The following is a 26,300-nucleotide window of genomic DNA, read 5'->3' as shown; positions in this document are numbered from 1 at the left end:
TTTCGATACGTTAAGCCCACAGGAAAGAAAGGCATGTTGACTAAGTTCCTTGATATGATCAATAACAACATTTTGAACAGACGCATTAGTACAAATTATATCCAGCAAAGTTTCACTAGAATCTGTAAAATGCGTGGGTTGAGTAATGTGTTGAGTTAAATTAAATGTGTGTAGGAAACTCGTTACTTTTTTGCTATTTACATGAGAGCTATTCAGTAGGTTTACGTTAAAATCCCCCATTATCACGATACTATCATACCACGAAAAAGAACTTATGGAATCTATTAAGGCATCTAGGAACTTATTAATGTCTAACCAGGGAGGACGATATGCTGTACCAACAATAGTCACCTGACCATTTAGGGATAATTTCAGCCACATCTGTTCTATACTCTCAGCGACGGGATGAGGCATAATACGCGCGGACATGCCATTCTTAATATAAAATCCAACGCCGCCGCCTCGCGTACGAATACTGGTCGGTCGCGGTATGTGACGCAGTCTGTACCCAGGTACAGCTGGCGCACGCCCATCTTCACCCTCTCGTAGCCAGGTTTCGTTAATGGCCATAATATCTACGTTATGTCGATCCATTGCTATAAGGAACTCATCGTGTTTTGTAGTAAGTGATCCGGGATTTAAAAATCCAACACGTAATTTATTTTTATTATGCATCACTATAATTAAGTTACTTTAAGATAGTTACGAAGTAAAAAATAAAATAATTAAATAGAATAAACATACATATAATAACTTACTATAAAATACGTATAAATAAGACGTTATACATTCAATATAGTAGAACAGGAAATATTTCATAGATACAATTATAAAATAATAAAAATACGATACTTTTAAAAATAAAATAATTATCATTAACATATACAACAACATTAACAAACTTGTCAAGTTAGCATAGGCGTGAACCAGTATACAATGAGACACAATAATTACGGTAAAAAAACAAAGAATGATAGCAAAGTAATAACTTACAACATTTATGCAAACATTAACAGTATTATAAATACTAAAGAAAACGTTAAATCCACTTCTTATTATGTAAGACCAAAACACAATTATAAAAAATAAGCGAATAAAAAACGAACATAATATTACTATGATAATGTATCGCACGCTATGTAGATTAGTTCGCTTATATAAGCTATGCAAATATTTCAAACAGATTTTCAAATTAAACACAATAGCAGAAATAGTAAGATAATAATCAATATAATATATATAAAATCCTGTTTCACAAAAATAGACAATTCCACAAAAAAGTGCACAAAAAAACAAAGAAACCTTAATTTTTGATAGAATTTTATGTAGATGGGTACATATTTTATAAACACTATAAAAAATGTTAAACCAAAATAATAAGTACAACGCAATAAAATAAAAAATACCAAAAACGTTCAGTGTAAAATATGAAATTGAGTGCCAATTAATTGAAAAATCTGATATATATAGACTAGTTTTTTTAATTAACATTTTTACACAAAGAACATTTATAATCACAATATTAAAATAGCATTTATTTTTCATGAACATACTGGAAAATACATCACAACACATTAATTTTAAATTAATTGAATAATACTGTGCCTTAAAATTAAAACATAATATATTTAGACAGAAAACGTTAATCCTTTTGAAAAATTTTAAACACGAACGAGATATCAGCCAAAAATTTTATGTATATCTTCTTCTGAAGAAATAACGAAATACTTAGAGTGTTGATCGCGTCTGACGTAAGTACGGCCACCGCGAGTCCACACATAGCTCCAATGTTTGGCGCGCTGTTGCTCGCGCGCCAGGTGGAACAGCCAGCGATTGGCACGCGTCAGGTGCTCGTTAACGTAGAAACGGCGAGGCTCGCCGGCGACCAGGCCGGCGGTGTCCGCCCCGCGCCGCACGCGCGCCGCGCGTAGCAACTCGTTTCGTAAGTGATGGCGGGCCAGCCGCACGACGATCGCCCGCGGACGCGCGGCCGCTATGCGATTATTGCCATTATTGTGTTCCTCTTGATTTTTACGAACACCTGCACGATAAGCAGTGACGATATCTCGATCCTCCAGTGGTAAACCAATTTTTTGGGCCAATGTTACGGTAAGGTGAAGGAGGTTTTCCCCTTTTATTTCGGGGACGCCCGTAATCTCTACGTCATTTAACAAATTGTATTGCTCGGAATCATTAAGACGTAATTTTAGCGAATCAATTTTTTTAGTTAGATCGCTAGACTCCTGTGTTTGTGACTGCGATTCGGACAGGGTACATTCCATACGGTCTAGCCGCTCCTCAAAACTGTCGAGCCTTTTATCGTACTCCGCCATAACAGTACTTATTCTAGACATCTCTTGCCGAAAACTGGACAGTTCAGAACGAAGTAGCCTGATCTCCTGCGCCAGGCATGACATATTATTGTCTGAGTGCTCCGGAGCATCCTCAAAACTATCGGCACTACCATCTTCCTGCGAGGGCAAGTTTTCAGCCGATTTTTGATTTTTATTTTTGCATATTTTGCACACCCATTTCCCATTTAGAAGGGACTTGGGGCTGATGTTATTACATTGTTTATGAAATAGGTTGCTACATTTGGTACACTTGGCGCCATCTGTTGTCGTCGAGTAGAATTTACCACAGTTTGTGCATTTATTGGCCATAATTACTGGATCTATAAATGTCTCTTAATGAGTTCGGGTAAAGTTCACAAGAGGGCGGTAATATTAATAATAGTTCGCAGTAGAATGTAATAATTTCGTACTTTTGAATTGGGATTTTAAGATAGTAATAATATTAACAGTTTTAACAGTTATTATATTATAATTACGGAAATGTTTATCAAATTAGAAATAAGTAACAAAAGACACCAAACCGCTAAATAGTTTTAAGCACAGATTTGTCGGTATTTGAAAAAACAGCTGATTCACAGCTGATGACTGTTTACACTGATAACACACAAAGTATATTCCCGATCGGTAGGATAACACTACACGTTATAAGTCACTTAAAAGTCTTTTTGAAAAACACACAATGAAGCATATCACTTATTGTTTACTATTTTTAAAACTTTTTTTTACTAAGACTAGAACTGTCACTCTAACCGTCACAACGCCACATCCCGTAGCCACTTTAAAAAAGTAGCCACAGTTTACAAAAGGTAGCCACTTTATTGGGCTCTTACTAAACAGACCAAATTAAAAGATTGCAATAGGTTAGTAAGGAAAAGAGACATGGCAAACTGCGGACCTGAACGCTGTTTCACCAAGACAACGTACCAGATCACAAAGCGTCAGTTGCGATGGCTGCCATTCAAAAATCGGCATTCGAAATGCTTGAACACCTACCCTATTTTTTAGATCTAGCTCCTATTTACTTTTATCTCTTTCCTCGGCACAAAAACACTTTCTTAGCAATAAATTATTTTAAGACGACAGCGAAGTGATGGCCGCGTGGAAGGGTTTTTGTGGATGAAGTCAAAGTTTTTTTTTTAAGTTTAGAAAAAAAAAATTGAAGTATATTTTCTAGTTAGAAGACTATCTAGAGAACTACATAATTATTATAACTCTAATGACCTTGTTTAATATTGATTATCATTACTTTTGGATCAACCCATGTACATGGGATATTCGTATCTCATACTAAATGTATGGGAGGGTTTCAAATTAATTTTTTAGATATTTCTCGTTTTATTTTTAAAAAATTATTATGGCCATTTTACTCATTAGGTTAAATACTTTCGATATCAGTTTAAAGTTTTTTGATATCTGTAATAGTTACGGAATAATCGCCTGTGCACACTTAACGATTACACCCTGTATATAAATGATTAAAACACAGAAATGCTCTGTTAACTTAATTTATTTTCTTAGTGATGAGAGACTTTCTCGGCTTATAGTTATAAATAAGTGTTCTATAATATTATATTATGAGTAGGTACTACCGTGCTAGATTGATATTAATTATAACATAACCTAATGATTATTAAAATTAGATTCAATTCGTTATGACATGCTTTTCATCAGATAGACCAACCGTCACTTCGATTATATGGGATCCTAACACTTTTTAATAACGTTTCCACATATTATCATTAATTTGAAGAAAACAAATTTTAACAAATAGTAATAAGTGTCAAAACGCTACAACTCAACACTTGACACCAACAAAACATAATTCCATTGTCCATACTGATTACAATCGAAGCTAACCTTAATTTTTAGACTTACTTCGCGAATCTAGGACGCGAATTGTTAATGAAAGTGTTTATAAGTTAATATTTTTGTTAATTACCCACTGTGCGGAATAAATTTGAAAAATGAGGTTAGAAATTTGACTATGTTCTTTGTGGTGTGTATTTTATGTGAATAATAAAAATTGTCTGTTTAAAAAACATGCATGTACATAGATGACCTATTGTTTGTCTTTTTTTTATGTACATAGGGAAGCGCTTGACCACAATCTGTATAAGATGTGGTCTAAGATGATACGCGCTTTCCTAGTAGGTACACGTTCACTCTATACTACGAGATTTAATTTTTAGTTTTAATTCGTACCTAGGGATCGATAGTTATATAATATGTACTTACCTACATAGTTTTTTATTCGGTCCTAGTCACTTCTTACACGTTCACTCTACACTACGAGATTTAAATTTTAGTTTTAATTCGTACCTAGGGATCGATATATGTACTTACCTACATAGTTTTTTATTCTGTCTAATAAACTACCTATCTTTTAACTAAATCACACAGGTATCATCTTTTGTACATAACATTCTAACAAATAGATTTTGTGACGATTTTCTTTACTGTTATATCCGCTGTTAACAAATCCTAAAATAAGTGAAATCTTTACAATATTACTTAATTAAGTAATAACGTATTTATTATTGTATAATGATTGCGTGTTATTATAAAGTTATAAGTAAATATTAAACTGTCGATACATCAATTTTCGATTAATAACATATTAGAGACATGATAGGAAGTGATTCCCGCACCCCCGTTTGTGGCGATATAACCTGAATAGCGATATTGGAATCCTACTAATATTATAAATGCGAAAGTTTGTGAGGATGTGTATATGTGTGTGTTTGTTACTCTTTCACGAAAATACTACTGAACCGATTACAATGAAATTTAGCGCACATAACTATAGAGGGTAACTTGGATTAACATATAGGATAGATTTTATCCCGGAAATCCCACGGGAACGGGAACTATGCGGGTTTTTCTTTGAAAACGCGGGCGAAGCCGCGGGTGGAAAGCTAGTATGTTGATAAATGTATAACATATAATTTGGTCGAAACCTCTTTTTATTATAAAATAAAACTGGTCAAGAGGAGACGTACTGACGGAACAAAGAGACAGTCTACAACATGCCTACGACGCGACGGTGAAAAGTGTTTTGAAAAACAACAAACGGTTACAAGTAAAATATTGTCTGAACTAAATAATGCGAACCAGAAAATGATTTTTATCATCTGAAATTACAAACGAAACTTCAGCATTATATCTGTAGACTGAAGATAGTGTACGCGGGTTCGAATCCCACCTCGTGATCGAATTTTTATTTTTTTCTGTTCTTTATAAAATTACTTAAAGTGTAGATTAGATTAACTATCCTTATTTCAATGTCCAAGTGCAAGTTGTCTATCGATTGTAATCTTAATATATATAAATCTCGTGTCACAATGTTTGTCCTCAATGGACTCCTAAACCACTTAACCGATTATAATAAAATTCGCACACCATGTGCAGTTCGATCCAACTTGAGAGATAGGATAGTTTAAACAAGTAGGTACCACGGGCGAAGCCGGGGCGGACCGCTAGTAACACTATAATTTATTAACATCGCCCTTGACATTTCTGAGTCAGACGTTTACAGAGAGATCGATAATCAACTTGTATCAAGTTTTTATCGATTCCAACGCTAATGGGCTTCGCTTGTTTATAAAAACTTGTTTTTAGATATAATTGCATTGTTATTTGTTACACCTGGGATTAGCAAGGTTTAGCGTTTAGCTAATTATGGCTAAGGGGTTAGTTATTCTCGTTTTATTTTTTGCTATGTTGTGTCAAATATTTGTTACACCTGGGATTAGCAAGGTTTAGTGTTTAGCTGTTATGGCTAAGGGGTTAGTTATTCTCGTCTTATTTTTTGCTATGTTGTGTCAAATATTTGTTACACCTGGGATTAGCAAGGTTTAGCGTTTAGCTAATTATGGCTAAGGGGTTAGTTATTCTCTTGTTATTTTTTGCAATGTTTGTCAAATATAATTAGCTGATCGTCCCGCCTTCGATCGTTGGAAAATGTAAAAACTGTTATGACGATTCAAAAGTGCTTCTAGAAGAAGTCTTAAATGTTTGAGTTTTAATAATTCCTGTATACTGGGTAAACATGTAGCTTTATAATTATGGTGGACTATATTTTATATGTATAAATCGATTATATTTTGCGTTAAATCATACAATCCTACAATTTATTGATAACAGTTGTCTTACTTACTAAATCTGAATCAATATTATTCATTTCAACTATGTAGTTACATAAAATACCTACAATTGCGTATTAGTATGTTGGAAAATGTATACTATCTCATAAAGATAATGTGACGTATCATTTATAATAAAGGTAATTATCGTTACATAAAATATTAATGCCCGGTTCCTATATTTGAAAAACGATCCGTTTTAGTTACGAATAGTAGTATAATTAACCAAGCGTAAGCGAAAATCGTTCCTATAAAAAACGTCTCGTCAAGCAACTTACCGACGGCTTCCTACTGACGGATGGGAGGGTTACTATTAACGAACGGTAAGCATATTGTATGGAGAAGACAGTTTATCGCGTTCCTATAAATATTTTTAACGTCATTATGCTGTCAAAGTTACTATTCGTATAGCATTTTGTTTACCCGTCGATTTCGGGCGGTTAAATTCTTACTATTTCATTGTTTCCGCTTCAATATCGAAATGTGGAGTTCAGATAGTGATAGAGAAGTGTTTAATATTATATCGAATTTCGGAAGAAGATAGTGGGCGTGAAAGAGTATATATTATAGAGAAGGAGTGGATTTTTTTGCGACCCTGGATTCTCACGAATTTCAATTGAGATTTCGACTTGATAAAGATAAAGAACCTGTTGAACAATTACTTCTTCAAATTTATCCAGACGTACGAATAAAAGGAGCCAGGTTAGTTTAATGGAGGCATTAATATTATACCAAACACGTCTAACCTTATTACATACCTAATTTATGTTGTCATTTCAGGAATCATGGGGTATCTCCATAACATCAATTACTGTTGACGCTGAGGTTCTATGCTTTAGGCACAAAATCGATATCAGTGGCAGACCTATTTCCCTTGGTCACGGCATCACGCGTGAACGGGTGGACCGATTTCGATCATTATTTTTTTATAATATTCCTTGAAGTACGAGGATGGTTATTATGGAAAGAAAACATAAACATGTACCAAGGGCGAAGCCGGGGCGGACCACTAAGGTAAAGGCTCCTAATACGGCGGTAGTCAAAATCGCTTCCTAATACGGTGGTATTTCTTTTTTCGAGTTTTATTCCTGTTTTATAAATTTTAAGTACACCAAAACGTAAGCTATTTATTCCAAATTTATTACTCCATGACTTAACTAACGTTTGCAAGTATAGCACATAGACAACACAACAAGATCAATCAATCTGTGTAACGGCATCGACATGAGAGGTGTTTCCATACAAACGCGAAACAACAAAAGTAAGTACACTAATATTTATAAACTAAGTTTTTCGTATTAAAAAGCCGTTCAAGTTTGTATATGTATTGTTTATTGCATTTTCCTACTATTACACTCACTATTTAAATAGCTTGTTTCATATTTGTAAGTCATTTTCTACCCAAAAAATAAGAAATAAAATACCGCCGTAATACGATACAAATTTTATAGATTAATCCTAATACGGTGGCATAACTCCGAAATAGGAAAAATACTGGGCATGTTTAATTGTTTATAACTTTAATTTTATTTACTTATTGAATTAATTCCAAGATTAGTTGGAATAATTATTAATCTGATAAATTAGAAACCATATTCTGCGGTATGTTTTCTTAATTAGAAATCCAGTTAACTATGAAAATGGTTGAGTACAAAATGTTTGTTTCTTAGAAGGGGTAAAAATAGGAAGGTGTATTTTAATGTATCACAAATCATTTATTTTGTATAACTGTTGATTTGAGTTTTACACATCTGAGCCAAAAAACTGTTATCATTTGATTAAGCATTTACATTCTCTTGTTTATCGAATTTTTGATGGGTCAGAATTAGGATTATTAAAAACACGAGTAGTTTTCCTATTACGGTGGTAGATATTTCCAGGTAACTCTGTATTAGGTTATATATGATCTCCTATTACGGCCCTATTTCATAGAACTTAAAATTACCAGATTTAGGGTTGCGTAAATAAATAAGAAGTTTTGTGTCTTTTTTTGTGGATTCTTATTTGATATGCGTGTTTTTTTTCCGATAAAACTAAAAGCATAAATGAAACACATTAAAAGTGAATCAACGTAATCAAACCAATGGTTAATGAATAAAAAACTTACAATTTACTTTACTAACACATTCCTATTATTTAACAAATATTATTTGTACGGAACTTCAATGTATATAATATCTGACCCTCCGTATTAGGAGCCGCCTACCGCAGTATTAGGCTCTGACCAAAATCATACCTCCGTATTAGGGAAAATCGACATGACTATTTAAATATTTTTTTAAAATAAGAAATATTATGAAAATAAACATAGACTCAACAGCAATACAAAATTTAAGTTCCACTTTTAACGATAAAGTGGTTTGGCACCTTTAGAAATACTTACAAATGCTTATTTTTGATACTTACTTTCAAATGTTGCGAAATACCTCCGTATTAGGTGCTTTTACCTTAGTATATATATATTATATGTCTATGTTTGCAATGTAGAAATCAATTTTTTAAACATTGTATTGTAAATAATAAAAAATAAATAAAAGTACATAATAAAATGGAATAAAAGTTTTATTTCTTTATTACAGTTTAATTTTACATAATAATATGTAACTACATAATATATGCCAAAGAACTGTCCTGTGATTCTTACGCGACAACCCTCCATCGATTATCATCTTCTATATTATATTCCTTAACGCTGTAATAGGCTCTCTGAATTAAATACATTTTTTACATAAGATTTACATTTAGCACTAACAAATTCTTTTTCTACCGTATGTCTAGATATATTGCTTAATAATATACAAAAATTAATTAGTTATTGTGTGTTCAGTATTTCAATTATTTCTTCATAATATTTGTCCATCATCCTTATTATGTTTGAATTTTTTGGCTGAAAATAAAAAGTTTTCCTGGTATTTGACCACTTTTTGCATTAAATGTGTTGGTCAACGAAGACCAACATTCATCCTTTAATTTATTCGTAGAAGCATTAGTCTCCTTACTGGTTATAATTGAGCAACCTCGTCTTTACTCATAGCCTTCTTCGATTTCTGTAACAGAAATAGCAATGTTTGACTTAAGAGTGTCCGAAGCAAAAAATAAGCGGCAGACGATTTTAAAGAAGAAATATAAAGGCGTACTTACCGGCGTAATATCCATTTTTAATAAATATATAAACAGTCGTCGTTGTATTGTTATTCTTTAATTATAAAACTTGACAATGAATCAACAATGAATGACAATAATTTGACAACTGACAAGCAATGCACGCGTGCGCGAGAAAAACGTTCCGTTTTTGCTTTCTGTGTAACGCATTAGGTTGTTTAGAAGGAAAATTATCACGCAGATGTCTACAAATATATAGTTCTTTAGTATTAGTTCTTTATTAATAAGAAACTTTATTCTTAAAGTTTATAATTCGGCTGTATATTTAACTTATTTTGTCCTGAATTTTGTGTAATTTTAATTTCAATTTGGCTTATAACGAAACGCACATCTGTGAGTGAAGAGGGCTCGGTATTTTTATTACCAACGGATGTCCGTCGACAGCACGTCAAGAAATAAAATTGTGGAACGGTAATAACGACTCGTAGTTAGTTCTAGAAAAACGGATAGTAGCTTTGATACTATGACGATCCGTTGAATATAGGAACCGGGCATAATAGGTGTTAGTTGTTACATAGTGTTCCATAAAATCATATTGATTTATGTATTTACCGCATAATCAATTTACTATTACGACGTTTGACACCATTAAACTCTGAATCTAAGTAGTTTTCCGATTTTGTTGAAAGTTTATAGAGAAATATTATTTGATGTGATTTTTGTTTAAAGAAGCTCAGCGTAATAAAGTGACAAATATGTACCGGGTAAATATTTTAAAAGGTAATTTTTTTTTAAAGATTTAAAAAAATTACCTTAATAAAAAATAACCTTAAATTTTTATTTAGGGAGTTTTGTCCTAAAGGACGATGACAATCCCATCGTACCTATACCTTATACAAATATTTAACACTTATCAAACTATATTTTTAACCGACTTCAAAAAAAAGGAGGAGGTTATCAATTCGGCCGGTATATTTTTTTTTTATGTATGTACACCGATTACTCCGAGGTTTCTGAACCGATTTACGTGATTCTTTTTTTGTTCGATGCGGGATGGTGTCGAATTGGTCCCATAAAAAATTTATTCGGATAGGCCCAGTAGTTTTTATTTTATGAGCATTTTTGTCTGTAGGTATTTGTAAATTTTGCAAGTGCAAGTTTGAAGTCGGTTGTTTTTAACGCAGTTATCACTTGTATATTTAAAGTTGAATAGCATTCTAGGCTCTAGCTGCATCAGAGTGAGGTGCAGCTAGAATGCTATGATATGCACCGACAATTTTAACAGGTATCTACCCACATAATCTATTTCAACATAAACTTCAATCTTTTCTTATTGAGAACATTTATCTATATTAGTGTATCTTGTTTTTTATTTTCAAAACACTAGGAAATATCTGTGAATCCTAAAACATGACAGACATATTAAATACCGATAAAGTTACATAAAATATCAATTTACAGAAACAAATATAATGGTGATGTCACCGTTGAATCATATTGTATTGCATTATTTATATATCGCTTACGTGTTTTACAAATATATAAAATTGTAGTGTCAGTGTCTGTCGATAAAAACAACAAATTAAAAAAATGTCGGTCTTTTTGTTCCAAAAAGGTGTGTCGTTTTATCATCTTAAGCTTAGTAATTTTCAACAATTTAAGTTATCAAGTTGTTTGGTTGACACTACAGTCTACACGTCGTTTTTAATTTTTAGTAAGTTCGATTCCCGGTCGAAGCAAGTGAATTTTCGAAAATCTTTGAATGCAGTTCTAATTCTGTTTAAAAATAAAGGAATGTTTCCTTTCAGCAATATTTGCTATCTAAAGTATTTCAAGTACATTCCCTCCAGGGCCCATCGAAAATTTCCACACTGTATACAACTTTCCGACATCATCCATCGGGGTCTTACCGGCCGGCCGAGAAGGCTGGTCGAGGATCCTCCCTTTTTCGAAGGAGGAATTCCACCTTCCTTCCTCCACAATACTAATATTATATTAATAAGTAATAACATTGCCATAAAACTCTGTCCTATCGTGTTAAAGTTTGAAATTGATTGAACATTTTTCGCAAACAAAAAATGTTTAATTGGGCATTTCTACTGATTTATTATTATAGGTTTAATGTTTTCGAATATTAAGTGACATAAATACTTACAAATTATGCATATCATTAATTCCATACACATGCAAATGATTGAATTATTTGCCTTTTAATTCGACTCGTTTTGCAACTTCCTACCGTATGTTTGTTTAATTACAATATTCGTATGGAGTTTTGGTGTCTAGGTCGTTACCCGACTGCAGGAAGAGAGGGTTAGGTTTTTTGTTTTCAGGCACGTTTTTGTGTCGATGGCTTCATAGATTTAGTTAGAGAGGAATTAGATTCGTTTAAATTGTAAATTACACTGGATAAACATCAAATTTATAATGCTAAGTTGTAAGTTTTATATATCGTATATTTTTTTATTATTCACGTACTTATAAGGGAATAACATAAATTATATTATATAGGAATAACATGAATAAAATAAATTATAATAAAAATCACATTAAAATGAGATTAAAACACGCCTAATGGTTATTCACATATGTAAATATAAATATACTAGCTTTTCGCCTGCGGCTTCGCCCGCGTTTTCAAAGAAAAACCCGCATAGTTTCCGTTCCCGTGGGATTTCCGGGATAAAACCTAGCCTATGTTACTCGTGGATAATGTAGCTTTCGAATGGTGAAAGAATTTTTAAAATCGGTCCAGTAGTTTATGAGCCTATTCATTACAATCAAACAAACAAACAAAGTTTTCCTCTTTATAATATTAGTGTAGATAAATTCAGGTGTACATCCACATTATTGTTTATCAAAAAGATCTCAAAACATAATTTAAAAAAATTGTCCTTTTAATTACGTAACAATAAAATTAAACTGCACGTTACGTTTATTAGAGACGGTGAAAGTGTATCGGCTTGTGTGCTCCGAATTAATTTCATTTGATATGCGTTTGGTATTCTAGCTGTTTAACAGTAGCAGATTTTGAATATTGGTATACTATGTACATTCGATTGTAATGTAGTAGCTCCCCACGTTTTAAACCGCGGATGGAATAAACGAAAATTTTCTGATCACAAATAAAAATGGATGCAAATTTTAAAGACTACTCAAATCTCGATCACGATTGTAACCGCGTCTTTTGCCGTACTGTGGCAAGGACTAAATAGGTTTTTAAAAATAACCTTGGATCTTCAACTTTTAAATGTTGATTTCAATTATTTAAATCATATACTTTGCTAAACTACCACAGCAGTTTGTGTATAAAAAAAAAACATAGTATGTTATCTACAATATGTAATCTATACTAATATTATAAAGCTGAAGAGTGTGTTTGTTTGTTTGGACGCGCTAATCTCAGAATCTACTGGTCCTATTTGAAAAATTGTTGTGAAAAATTCTTTCGGTGTTAGATAGGCTATGTATCATCACGCTAAGACCAACAGGAGCGGAGCAATGCGGGTGAAGCCGCGGGGAACAGCTAGTAGGATATAAAAGGCATAAATTACCATTAATTTTATTATCAATGAAAAAATATAAAACTCTACTCTCACATAACTGGGACTACCTGTCTCCCAATTGCAGTTGTTGTCATCATTTTCACAATCGACCAGTAGTTGATGTAATCAACTCTTGCGCATGTCTGCGCATCTGAATATAAAATAGATACGACGATATGTTTGATGGATGTTATTTTGTATAATTTATGGTTTCTTATGCCCCGTAAGGTAGGATAGGTACTTGTCTGTGTGATTTTTAAATTCTATTTTATATTATGGTTTACCTAGTGTTAATACCCACGGTCTGCGGCTTCGTCCGCGTTGTCTAACTTAACAAATTAATAAAAACTTACAATTTACAAACCTCAATCAAAAACCACGACATCGATTGGTTAAAACAGAATAAGAATTGGTCGAGTAGTTTTTGAGTTTATCATTAACCGACTTAGTCTAGTTCCGCGAGGCAGTTTAAGGGTTTTTCGACTGTTTCATATACCTACTGTAGAGTAGTTTTTGTTATAAAATATATAAATGTTTAATGTATACTAATATTATAAAGCTGTAGAGTTTGTTTGTTTGTTTGAACGCGCTAATCTCAAGAACTACTGGTCCGATTTGAAAAATTATTTCGGTGTTGGATAGCCCATTTATCAAGGAAGGCTATATTATGTCATCACGCTAAGACCAACAGAAGCGAAGCCACGCGGGTGAAACCGCGGAGCGCAGCTAGTTTTGGGACAAATTTACACTTCTAGGCTTTTGGTATAAAGCTGGTATTTAAGAATGTTTGTTCTTTGTACTTCGATTTGTTTCGATAAACTCAAAACTACATACCTAATTGACATTGAAAAATGTTCCTCTGGAAAGCTGCATTATTTTAAAGACAAAGGCTATGAGAATGGGAAATTCCGTAGATTATAAAGAAGAATACTTAATAGTTAATGTTTATTTTGTAGTGACTCATAGATGGGCATGGAAGCGTGCAAGTTTTTCTTGTTTTGAATGAACATGGTAAGTGTACAAGAAAGGTTACCTACATATTCAATGAATAATAATGTACTTTAGAAAAGTAAGAAACACTCTTAATTGTATTGTTACCGATCCTTGATAGGTGGACAAAGTTTGAATTGTATCTGTCCGTTTAAAGTAAGTCGATTCTAAAGAAGCTAATTTCATATGAATGTGAAACTGAAAAAGCTGCTATTTCAACATTTAAAATTAAAATACACACAATATTATTAAAAAAACTTCAATAACTGAACTATTTCACAACCTAGTAAATACCATTAACTATAATGACTAACTTTACAACAAAGACACATTTTGTAAGAGTCAAATATAGTCACAGAGCATTACCGTCGTTATGTCATTAGTCACATCACATTAGTTCGCACTTACCGCCGCCCGCTCCCCGCCTGTCCTTTAGTCACGGGTTGACCAATTTTGTATGGAGCACGACTTTATTTTAACCATCTTCAAAAAAGGAAGTACCTATTTTTCATTGTATATAATATAATGTGGTAAATGAAAAATTGCCTTTTTTGTATGTTTTTCTTTCACGTCGTACCTATTGGATCGATTTTAGGGTATGATTTTTGTGTTTGAACACAAATCGAGATAGTAAGGAGGCAGGGAGTGACATAGGCTACTTTTTACCTCGTTAAAACATCTCTTTTCTTGGGAATTTTCTTTGACTACGCGGATGAATCCACTGCATAACGTATATTTTGTTATTTTTTTTTAAATTACATAAAAATGCATGATCATGCTAACTTATTGGTCTTTCAAAACTTTCTGCGCGTTTACGTAATTTTATTAATAACCTTTCTAACAATATCTGTTATGTTTCTAATAGTCTTTTCTTTAATAATTTTATTATAAATTATAATACATAGGTACTATTTTAGTATGTCGTTTCTCATCCTCATTTTTTCAAAGATGCTCTAATTTATCTTAATTTGTCGAGCCGTTGCTACGACAAAACGATATGCATTCATTCATGTATATAATAAGTAATATGTACTACTAAATACAAATACTATTACAATTAAACAACAATATAGTATTATAGTATGTACTTACTATAATTGTAGGCTAAGGTAACTTAGGTTTAATTATATGTTATCACGATGTGTAGTACTCTAATTTGTTAATTGAAATAAATAAAAAGTGTATTTGTATTATAACTTATTAGCTGCTCAGCGCGGTTTCACCCCCGTGGCTCCGCTCCTGTTGGTCGTAGCGTGATGATATATAGCCTATACAGCCTCCCTCGATAAATGAGCTATCTAACACCGAAAGAATTTTTCAAATCGGACCAGTATTTCCAGAGATTACCGCGTTCAAACAAACAAACAAACTCTTCAGCTTTATAATAGTAGTATAGATAAGGTAATGATTACGAATTAATAGCTCTTTAAGAAATTTAGAAAATTATCAGTTACTTTGACGACTAATCGTGCGTTAGGAATTATTGAAGATGTGTTAATGTTGTGTTTTTTTTTTTATGTCAGAGCAAGCAAAGGAGCAGGTAGGCCACCTGATGTTAAGTGGTCACCACCGCCCATAAACACTTGTAACACTAGAAGTGTTACAGGTTCTTTGCCGGCCTTTTATGGACAAATTAGCTCTTTTCTTGAAGGCCCCTCATGTCGTAGTTGTTCGGGAACACCGCAGGTGGCAAATCGTTCCACAGTTTCACCTTACACGGAAGGAAGTAACCTTTTAACAATAACATGAGTAAATCCATAAAATACAAACACACACTCATCATCTAACCACATAAACATACGCAAATTCGTCGAAAACAACAAGCAGGCTCAGAAAAGCGTGTAATGCAGAACAGTATTATGATCTTATGGGAACGCCTGAACAACTGGGCCGGTTTCACAAATGTTCTAGAAGCTTTTGCGCGGGCAATTACGCTGACAGCGCGCGTGACATATATTTTTTTTTAATGGGCATAGAGCCATAGACTATGGTCTATTATTTGTTTAATTAACTTTTTTTATCGTGCGAAGGTTTAATGGAATTAAAGTTAAGGAACTGATAAATTAGTGTCAAATGTGCAATAATTCGGATATAATTATGTAAAAAAAAAATATGTATAACATTAAGCGGAATTTGAAGTATTTTCTTCGTACCAATATTGTATTTCATAGAATTTAGCAAAGCTTCACAGCCAATCACAGGCATATAGATATTTTATGTTTATATTTATTCAACCGTAGTTAGGTACCTACCTACATCAACCGAGACTTATAAATAAAAAAAAGACATGTGGCACTCGGGGACTGCCGCGGTAAAGCTATTGCATGCTATGCCTTCAAGTCACACCTCCATGCCCGTCGGAGTGGGGAGCGTGAGGTTTTTTCGTTACGGAATTTCTCGATTCGGTCCCCGCGCTCAAGGCCCGCGATAGAAGCTATGCAATAGCTTAATTAAACTGATTTTCGTATTATCTATGCAATTATTGTCTCTTTTATTTTCTTAGTATGATCTGTCTAGAGATTCAATGAAAACCAGCTATTATTTCCGCTTATAAATCTCATACAATCGTAACAATATCTAATCTATTACAATGACATGAAGGACAGACAGCCATTGTTTAAGCATAATCTTATTGTTATAAAACCCGAGTTTCTAATTCGATGTAATTATGAGTTTCGAAAGTTAGTAAGCAATGTATGGAAATTGTACTAGTTTGTACTTGTGATGTGTGAAATAATAATAAAACATTGTTAGTTACGTTTATGTTATTCTTCGTGTATCTTACAAGTTTCAGTCAACAGTTCTGAAGATATTTTACAACCGACCGAAAAAGAAGGTTATTCAAGTGTGTATTTCATTTTTGACTTTGGTAGGTACAACAGAAATTGGTGAACAGATTTTGATGATTCTCTTTTTTGACAGCTGGTGCCTGAAGTATGTAGGCTCTAGGTATAGTTTTTTGTAACAAACAATTATATTACCTATGTTCAATTCAATATTTTTAATTTAGTTAAATTTATCAAAACTAAATAAAATTAATAAGAACAAAGATATCATATTTACACAATTGCATCGTATTACAATGACGCAAAATTTTATTGTTTCTAAGTTATTTGCGCAGTCTGCTTTTATTAATTTACATTCAGCAAGTAATGAATAGAGCAGTGGTGGCTCAGTGGTGAGACCTCGGACTTCGAATCGATAAGTCCGTGGTTCGAGACCAGGCGAGCGCGCAGGAAATAAATTGATTTTTCAATTTATCTGCGCATGTTGTAACATCACCACTGCTCGAACGGTGAAGGAAAACATCGTGAGGAAACCGACATGTCGAAGAATTAAAAAGTTCGACAACATGTGTCATCCGCCAACCCGCACTTGGCCAGCGTGGTGGATTATGGCCTGTACCCTCATAGGAGGCCCGTGTCCCAGCAGTGGGAACGTATATGGGCTGATGATGATGATGATGATGATGAAGTAATGAATGTAAAAAAATATTTGTAAATGAATGCGTATATTTTTTAAGTAGGTATATACTTATACATAATTTTACAAATGTATATTACAAGCCTTTTATTGTAATTTACAATCTATGTATTTAACTATTTACTTAGTTACATGCATCGGACTATTGGTATATAATGAATCATTTTTAAATAAATATAGATGATTGTGATGTTCAAAAAGATAAGTAAAGGTAAACTTAAGTTTTCTGTTACATTGATCCAGCTTTAAAGTTTCAATGTCTCTATTGAAGCCTAACCTACAAGCACTAGGTAGTACCTACTAGGTACTTTGTAATTAAGTTTGTAAAGCATTCAATAAGTATAATTATGTATATATGTATTTGTAATTTCATAGATTTGATTTTCGATCATACATCATATTACTTTTTGCATGAATCGTAACCATTTTTTCTACACCCCTCAAATTGCTACTGTCAATACCTCGACCCGCAAACAATAAATTATTTCTATCAAGACGGTTCTGCTCGTTTGGCTTCTGACACGAAAACAACGCTATTGATGTTCACATTAATTAATTAATCAGTATGGCAATATTGTAATTAAAGTATAATTAGTTGATAAATCACGCAATCGACGCAAGACACGTACAGCATACCGGCTTCAGGTACATTGTATCGAGTTTCTTTTGCGAAATAATGTAGACTGGATGAAGATGAATAAATATTAATAGTTTGACTGAGGAGAAAATGAAACAATTTGATACATAAAATTCTCGTGTCGCGGTGTTCGAAGTTCCAATTTGTTTATAGTTTTTACTTTCATTACAAACTAATAGAATTACATATTAAAAGAGTATAAAACTGCATCAAACTGTATACAATATTATCAATTTTTTCCTATAACATTTTCAATGTTAGTTACCATACTCCTTCGAAACGACTTGAGTGATTCTCATGAAATTTTGTATGCATATCGGGTAGATCTAAGAATTTTTGATACCCCAAATTCATACGAGAAGGGCAGAACGACGTTTGCCGGGACAGTTAGTCTTTAAAACTGACGAAAAATCTACACTGCTATTTACATTTTGCACATACGTTTTTTTTATCATTGAATTTTGCGAAAGAAGTTTCACTTCTGACATGTGTGCTCATGCACAGAACCTATTTTATTTATTTTGTGTGGGCGGAGATGTAGCTTGAAGGCATAGCATGCAATAGCTTTACCGCGGCAGTCCCCGAGTGCCACACGTCGTTTTTTTAATTCTTCTCTTCTAGAAGTAGGACCTTACAGAATATTCATGTTCTCTTCTCTTCCAGGAGTTGGAGCAAGAGAAGCACCTGCTGCGTCGGCGGCTGGACACCAACCAGGGGGAGTACGAGGCCAGGATCCTGGAGCTGCAGAATGATATCAAGGAGCTCAGCGCCAAGATTGATAGCAGGGATAATTCTGTTAAACAGGTAAATGTTAACCTGATAATGTTGATTGTTGTTGTTGATAATGTTGATTAGGTACCTAGTAGGTAGTATAGATTGTTTAATTATATGCCTAGTCATTTAAATCATTAAGGAAATATAGGTATGATCTTGTTCCTCCACCATAAGTACGATTTTAGTGAAAATTCGAACAAATTCAATTAGGTACTAGGTTAGTTGAATGGTTTTCAACTTTGAAAAGTGTAACAGTATAAAGGTATGTGCTGCCGCGAATTAAAGTGAAATGCTAGTGACGGAAGCCGAAGTTAAAAAAAATCGAAATATCATCCAGTAGGTTTTACCGTTTACGTACCCCATCATCACTACATAGTACATATATAAAACAAAGTCGCTTTCTCTGTCCCTATGTCTGTATGTCCCTTGTATGCTTCTTTAAAACTAGGCAACGGATTTTGATGCGGTTTTTTTTAATAGATAGAGTGGTAGGAAGGTTTTGGTATATAATTTATTAGGTTATAGAAAAAGCGGGCGAAGCCGCGGGCGGTAAGCTAGTATTATCATAAACAAACAAAACACATTTTTACCTCTATTAGAAGATTAATCATTCGGGAATTAAATACAAAGTATACAGTAATGGCAGTTAATGTACTTATATGATTCATGTTTATTATATCAATGTTATCAAAGATAACATACAGTTACAGAGAAATTAGGCCGTTATCTCGATTTCATATAACAGAGTTAATGTTTTAATTGTTAACAACTTTGATAAATGTTTGTGTTTGGTTTTTGATAAGAAATGAATTGAAAACGAAATTTCTTTATAGTTGTTACTTTCAGTACAAACTAATCGATTATTAAAGGTGTATAAAATGCATCAAACAGTACCTACTAAGTAACAATTTTAGGGAATAACGTACCACTGTCCTTTTGAAAAGTAAAAGTGAAGTCCCATATCCCCTAGTGGGGTAAGGGGCAGATGCATTATGCATACGTCTGTTTCACTGATCGATTTTCTTTAGAGACAAGTAGATGCCTTCTGTGTCTTGCCAGACCGAGACATTTCTGTTTTCTTTTTTCTTCGTCTCCGGGTATCGAACCCAGGACCCCTCCGTTCTACGCTCTCGCGTCAACCAATGTACCAAAGAGGCGATCATGTACCAAAGAGGCGACCACTGTCCTTTTGAGATTAACTCTAATAATATCTATTATCTACAATGAATAAGTGTAATTTTAAATCCGTTTAAAAATCTTCAATTTCTCTAGTTTATGGTTTAAAATTTAAATAAACTAAGCTTTAGTATAACTTAACCGTCAAAAACATAACTTAAGTTCTCACTTATTCTACCGGTCACTTAACTCAATAGAATATCCGATAATAATCCACTCTTGTGACTAATACTATAATCGCTTATAAAGAAAAAAACTTTGAAAGCCAATCGCGTGTCTTGAGTTCCGTACAATATTCAAATTTATTGTAGTTTTTAGTATTAAAATATGTAAGTATTTAATACAAAAATACGGCATGTGTATTATTTTATATACATTAAACAGTTATGAATAAGCATATTTTTATGTATTTCATTTCATTGTGGTCTTTTAAATTAACAACATTTTTACAAAAAAAATGTATTAAAGTATCTTTATTCTTTGAATTAATTAAATTTTATTATCTATTATAAAAGTTTAACATGAATGTATCGCTTGATACACTGGAATTTTTGCCTTTTTGTGTTTAAACATAATAATAATAGCTATATTTTTTGTATTTATATTTAGTATTTTCTAGTGTTGGATTTTACGCGAGTATTATACATTTAGAAATTAAAGACTTTTCACGGATTTTAAACGCGATTTATTCGTTATATTATTTTCCCGACGTTTCGAACACTTTACAGCGAGCGTGGTCACGTGGTCACCATGACCACGCTCACTGTAAAGTGTACGAAACATGATATTTCTACTTATTCGTTAATTCACCCACACCATAAAAAACGTACATTTAACCTCATCACTTATTGGAAGTCGGTTAAGCATAAAATTACCAACACGGAACCCTATTAAAATAACACGCGTAGGTAAGGTAAGTCATAGCCAAAAATACGTTCATCCAATTATTTAATTGACCTTCAGCGGAGGCACTACCATCACGTTCAGTGCTGGGCGCTGGTCATTTGAACCAAGGTTAAGGAAAGACGTTATTTGTCTATTATATGGATTTATTGCGATTCTGAAATAACACTAAAAATGGCATGTTCAAAGATATGAGTAATTATTTGCATTGATTTTTGGTGGGTTTTACATAGCCTCAATTGTAGCGATATATAGGTATTATAGGAGATCATAAATATGTATTTTAACACGTTTAAAGTGCTCTTGGCCATGGCGACCAAACAAAGCCAGTTTTCGCTACCTAAATGCCATTTAAATTTGAAAAAAGTATCTTAATTTCTCCTACCATTAATAACTAGATCGAGACAAATTTCAAGTCTTCAAAATCTATTTGAATGTAGTAATATTGATTATACGTACGATTTATTATACTTTTTAGTAAATTACATTTAATACTCAACAACAGCTTAAGTAATGCAAGTAACAGCCGCTGGAGGCAGGCCCGAGGTCGTAATGTAAATATTCGATGTTGGCAATCGTCCAGCAATAGCCCTTAGAAACAACGAACATCTTAACTTAACTTTGAACAATTTATGACCTTTAAATCCATATCATACTAGAGCCTAGACTCTAGACCAGCAAGTTTTTGTTCAGACCATTCTATTAATAGTAATATAATCCAACGGAAGCGTGACCACAAAAATAATGCGCAACGAATCGTATTGAAAACGTGATCCCATCAAACGTGACACCTTCCGGATTTAGAGAAACCCTACACTTTAGATCATCTAGATTCTAGACGGTGTCTGGATACTATGCTAGTTCAGACCGGCGTTTTCCAGTAAGTGGACACATACCAAACGCAGTAAGATGTTTCTAAGTTACGTCAAATTTGGAGCAATGAAACCTATGACAAAAGCGCATTATATTAGGTATACGAGAAAATACATCTTTGTTTTTATCAAAGCCAGCTCTCAATCATAGAAAAATATGGAATTCGTCATGCATCATAAAGCATGACTTTATTTCCAATAAACCCTTGTAAGTCCCTTTTAATCGTAATACTGCAAAGACTCTTCCAGCTCTACAGTTCCACAAATAAGCACTACTGTAAAAAATCCTACTAATATTATAAATGCGAAAGTTTGTGAGGATGTGTGTGTGTGTTTGTTGCTCTTTCACGCAAATACTACAGAACCGATTACAATGAAATTTAGCACACATATACAGTAAAGGTATACAGGTAACTTGGATTAATGTATTAATATAAATATATATGTATATAGGATAGGTTTCATCCCGGAGATCCCGCGGGAACGGGAACCATGCGGGTTTTTCTTTAAAAACGCGGGCGAAGCCGCGGGCGGAAAGCTAGTCATAAATTAATAAGTCATAAAGTCAATAGATGGATCATTCAAAAATTTCCATGGAGATATGAAATCTAAATAAGGCTGAAGAGTTTGTTTGAACCCGCTAATCTCAGAAAGTATTGGTCAGAATTAAAAAAAGTATTTTTGTGTTGTTCATTAATTGAAGGTGAAACGGGGAACAGCTACACTATACTACCATAATAAAGCTGTATGTATATTCTAAATTTCCACGCCCTTGGAGTCACAAAATACCAAGACATGAGAAGCCAGCTAAATTACCTAATTCAACGTATTAAAGTAATTAATCCAAAGCCTCTTAAACGTCTTGGGTCTTACAAATACGTGATTAGTGTATTGGGAAATCCGTTTAAATACAAGTAATCACTTTATGCTATACTAGCTTACCGCCCGCGGCCTCGCCCGCTTTGTCTAAAACCTAATAAATTATATACTTAAACCTTCCTCTTGAATCACTCTATCTATTAAAATAAACCGCATCAAAATCGTAGTTTTAAAGATTTAAGCATACAAAGGAACATAGGGACAGAGACAGCGACTTTGTTTTATACTATGTAGTGACTAGCTATGCCCCGCGGTTTCCCGCATTGTTTTGCTCTTATTGGTTTTAGCGTGATGATATATCCTACAGCCTTCCTCGATAAATGAGCTGTCTAACACTGTAATAATTTTTCAAATTGATCCTGTAATTCCGGAGATTAGCTCCGTTTGATCGTATATTACTGTGTAAAAAAGGCTTTTTAATATAAAAATTGCATTCTAAATCGGTCGAGCTTTTATAGCGGTACATTTGTCGTAACCAAAAAAAAAAAAAAAAAACAAATTCTGACTGTTTAAGGGGATTCATAATTGCTGTAAAACAGGTAATATTATGAAGGTTGAATATAAAATACTTACTATAATTAATTTATTAGAATTCACTTTCATCACAGAATATGGGAACCTTATGCCTCCTCCACATTACTCGCGAAGTTGAACGAGGTTAGACGAATAGAATAATGTAGAGAGGCACTTCGGGTTACTTCGTCCAACTTTACCTCGCCTCGGCCGACTTCCGTTTGTTGTCGGTTTTTGCACCCGAGTCAAAGGGCACGAAGTTACCTGAAGTTCGTTCTGAATATGAACGTATGCGCTCCTCGCGAAGTTGAACGAGTGTGTAGTGTAGCACCGCGGACTTCAGTCAACTTCGGCAGAGTACTTCGCCGAGGAACTTCGCGAGTAGTGTGGAGGAGGCATTACGCTAGTCATGGCCATTAACCAATACGCCTACCGGCAATTGCTAATTGCATACATCTAAAGCATGCAATTATACAGTAAATAAATATTATTTGTGGTTTTATTACATAAACACATATCCTTGATTGCAGTATCGATATACAGTATTGAATATTGATTACTAATATCAGTAAATATGGTAGTACTTACCTTGATGTCATCATGGGCGTAGCTAGCCATGGGCTCAAGGTGGGGCAACAATAAAAAATAATATTATGTAACTAGCAACTGTATGTACCAAGTATGTACCCAAAGTTATATCCAGGTCTTCAAATGTCGGCGGCCGTACCGCCGGCATTTGCGAAGGCATTTGTGAAGGCACTCGCGAAGGCATTTGCGAAGGCATTTGCGAAGGCATTCGCGAAGGCATTCGCGAAGGCATTTGCGAAGGCATTCGCGAAGGCATTTGCGAAGGCATTGGCGAAGTCATTCGCGAAGGCATTCGCGAAGGCATTTGCGAAGGCATTCGCGAAGGCATTCGCGAAGGCATTTGCGATGGCATTCGCGAAGGCATTTGCGAAGGCATTGGCGAAGGCATTCGCGAAGGCATTTGCGAAGGCATTAGCGAAGGCATTTGCGAAGGCATTCGCGATGGCATTCGCGAAGGCATTTGCGAAGGCATTGGCGAAGTCATTCGCGAAGGCATTCGCGAAGGCATTTGCGAAGGCATTCGCGATGGCATTCGCGAAGGCATTTGCGAAGGCATTCGCGATCTCATTCGCTAAGGCATTTGCGAAGGCATTTGCGAAGGCATTCGCGAAGGCATTTGCGAAGGCATTCGCGATGGCATTCGCGAAGGCATTTGCGAAGGCATTCGCGATGGCATTCGCGAAGGCATTTGCGAAGGCATTTGCGAAGGCATTCGCGAAGGCATTCGCGATGGCATTCGCTAAGGCATTTGCGAAGGCATTTGCGAAGTCATTCGCGAAGGCATTTGCGAAGGCATTCACGATGGCATTCGCGAAGGCATTTGCGAAGGCATTCGCGATGGCATTCGCGAAGGCATTTGCGAAGGCATTTGCGAAGGCATTCGCGATGGCATTCGCGAAGGCATTTGCGAAGGCATTCGCGAAGGCATTTGCAAAGGCATTCGCGAATGCATTTTTTCTAGTGTAGGCACTAGAAAAAAAAAGTGTAAAGTAAAAAGTATCAGTGAGTTGTAGAACGTGTAACACAACAAAAGTGAAATTGGATAAGTTAGTGGGGTAACTAATTGGGGTACTATACTCATTTTTCTTACAGTTCATGTAACATAGAAGCCTCAGCTATTTTCTTTTTTCGTGTGTAATTCGTTATTCGAATTATTCTTATTCAAAACACCTACCACACCATGAAATAGATCCAAAAATCTTCAGCCGTTTGGTCGCTGGGCGTATGACACTTGTTAGTTGTTAGTCAGTCATTTTAGAGGTAAATAATACTAATTATAAAGGTCGCATTTTCTATGTCGCCTGTCGACTTTCGAGAATCGAGTGTGGAATTTCTTACGGATATTAAGCTTAGTAGTTACCTAGTAGGTACTTCAATTTTTATAATGGTTAGGTATCTACCTACCTTTCAGGTCAAAGCTAGAGTGGGGCAAGCGCCCCACCCTGCCCCACCGTGGCTACGCCCATGGATGTCATAACTTTAAACATTACACATGCAAGTTTGTCATGCCTGCATGACCAACCAAAATATTATATTGCAAAGGTTTTGGGACTACATTAGTCCCAAAACTAAGCAAAATTTTTTATTATGAATTATTATCCTGAAGGCCAAAGAATGATAAAGAAGGTATTTATTGCTAAAAAATTAATCATTCATCTACGCTATAATGAGATAAACTTGAAATTATTGTATTATTGTCACTCATTCTTGATAAGTGTACAAAGTTACATTTTAATTTTTTTTTTCAAAATCATTTATTTACAATTAAACATGGTAATAACTTACATTACATAATTACCATATGTGATACATTTTTTAATATTATGTACGTGGATTAAAATCGAGTAAGGAGTCGATTACAGACAAACATATAAACAAACAAGTGTAGCTAATAAATGCGTGTACTTAATCATAAGAAATTACCTCACTTTAAAATTCTTCCTAACCTATATTTTTGAAACATGAAAGATAGTTTCATGCTTTAGTCAAGCCTATAGTAAGTTTTTATGAAGGTTTTGCGTGACACCTATACAAGGTCGATTCAATTTGTGGGAAATTAATTCAATTTAGCCCGAGGAAAACCTTTTCAATGACGTCAAATCCCAAATACCGTGTACTCACACTTTGAATTAAATATGAAATCAATAAGTTTCGACGCACGTTCAAAATACAAAAAAAAAACGACGTGTGGCACTCGGGGACTGCCGCGGTAAAGCTATTGCATGCTACGCCTTCAAGCCACACCTCCGCTCTTCGGAGTGGGGAGCGTGAGGTTTTTTCGTTACGGAATTTCTCGATTCGGTCCCCGCGCTCAAGGCCCGCGATAGAAGCTATGCAATAGC

At 34.2% G+C, this 26,300-nt stretch overlaps 1 protein-coding gene across 1 annotated transcript in view; it reads left to right on the top strand.

The window, feature by feature from the left end:
* Positions 1–26,300, top strand: part of LOC123700363 (bicaudal D-related protein homolog) — a 101,064-nt gene that overhangs the window by 55,489 nt on the left and 19,275 nt on the right. Inside the window, exon 2 of the mRNA XM_045647558.1 lies at positions 18,917–19,057. Within this exon, the coding sequence (XP_045503514.1) occupies positions 18,917–19,057 (141 nt within the window). The remainder of the gene's footprint in view (positions 1–18,916; positions 19,058–26,300) is intronic.

Source organism: Colias croceus, chromosome 19 (assembly GCF_905220415.1).
Source record: "Colias croceus chromosome 19, ilColCroc2.1".
NCBI lineage: Eukaryota > Metazoa > Arthropoda > Insecta > Lepidoptera > Pieridae > Colias > Colias croceus.
The sequence above is the reverse complement of the archived record's forward strand: the minus strand, read 5'-3'. Positions and strand labels throughout refer to the sequence as shown.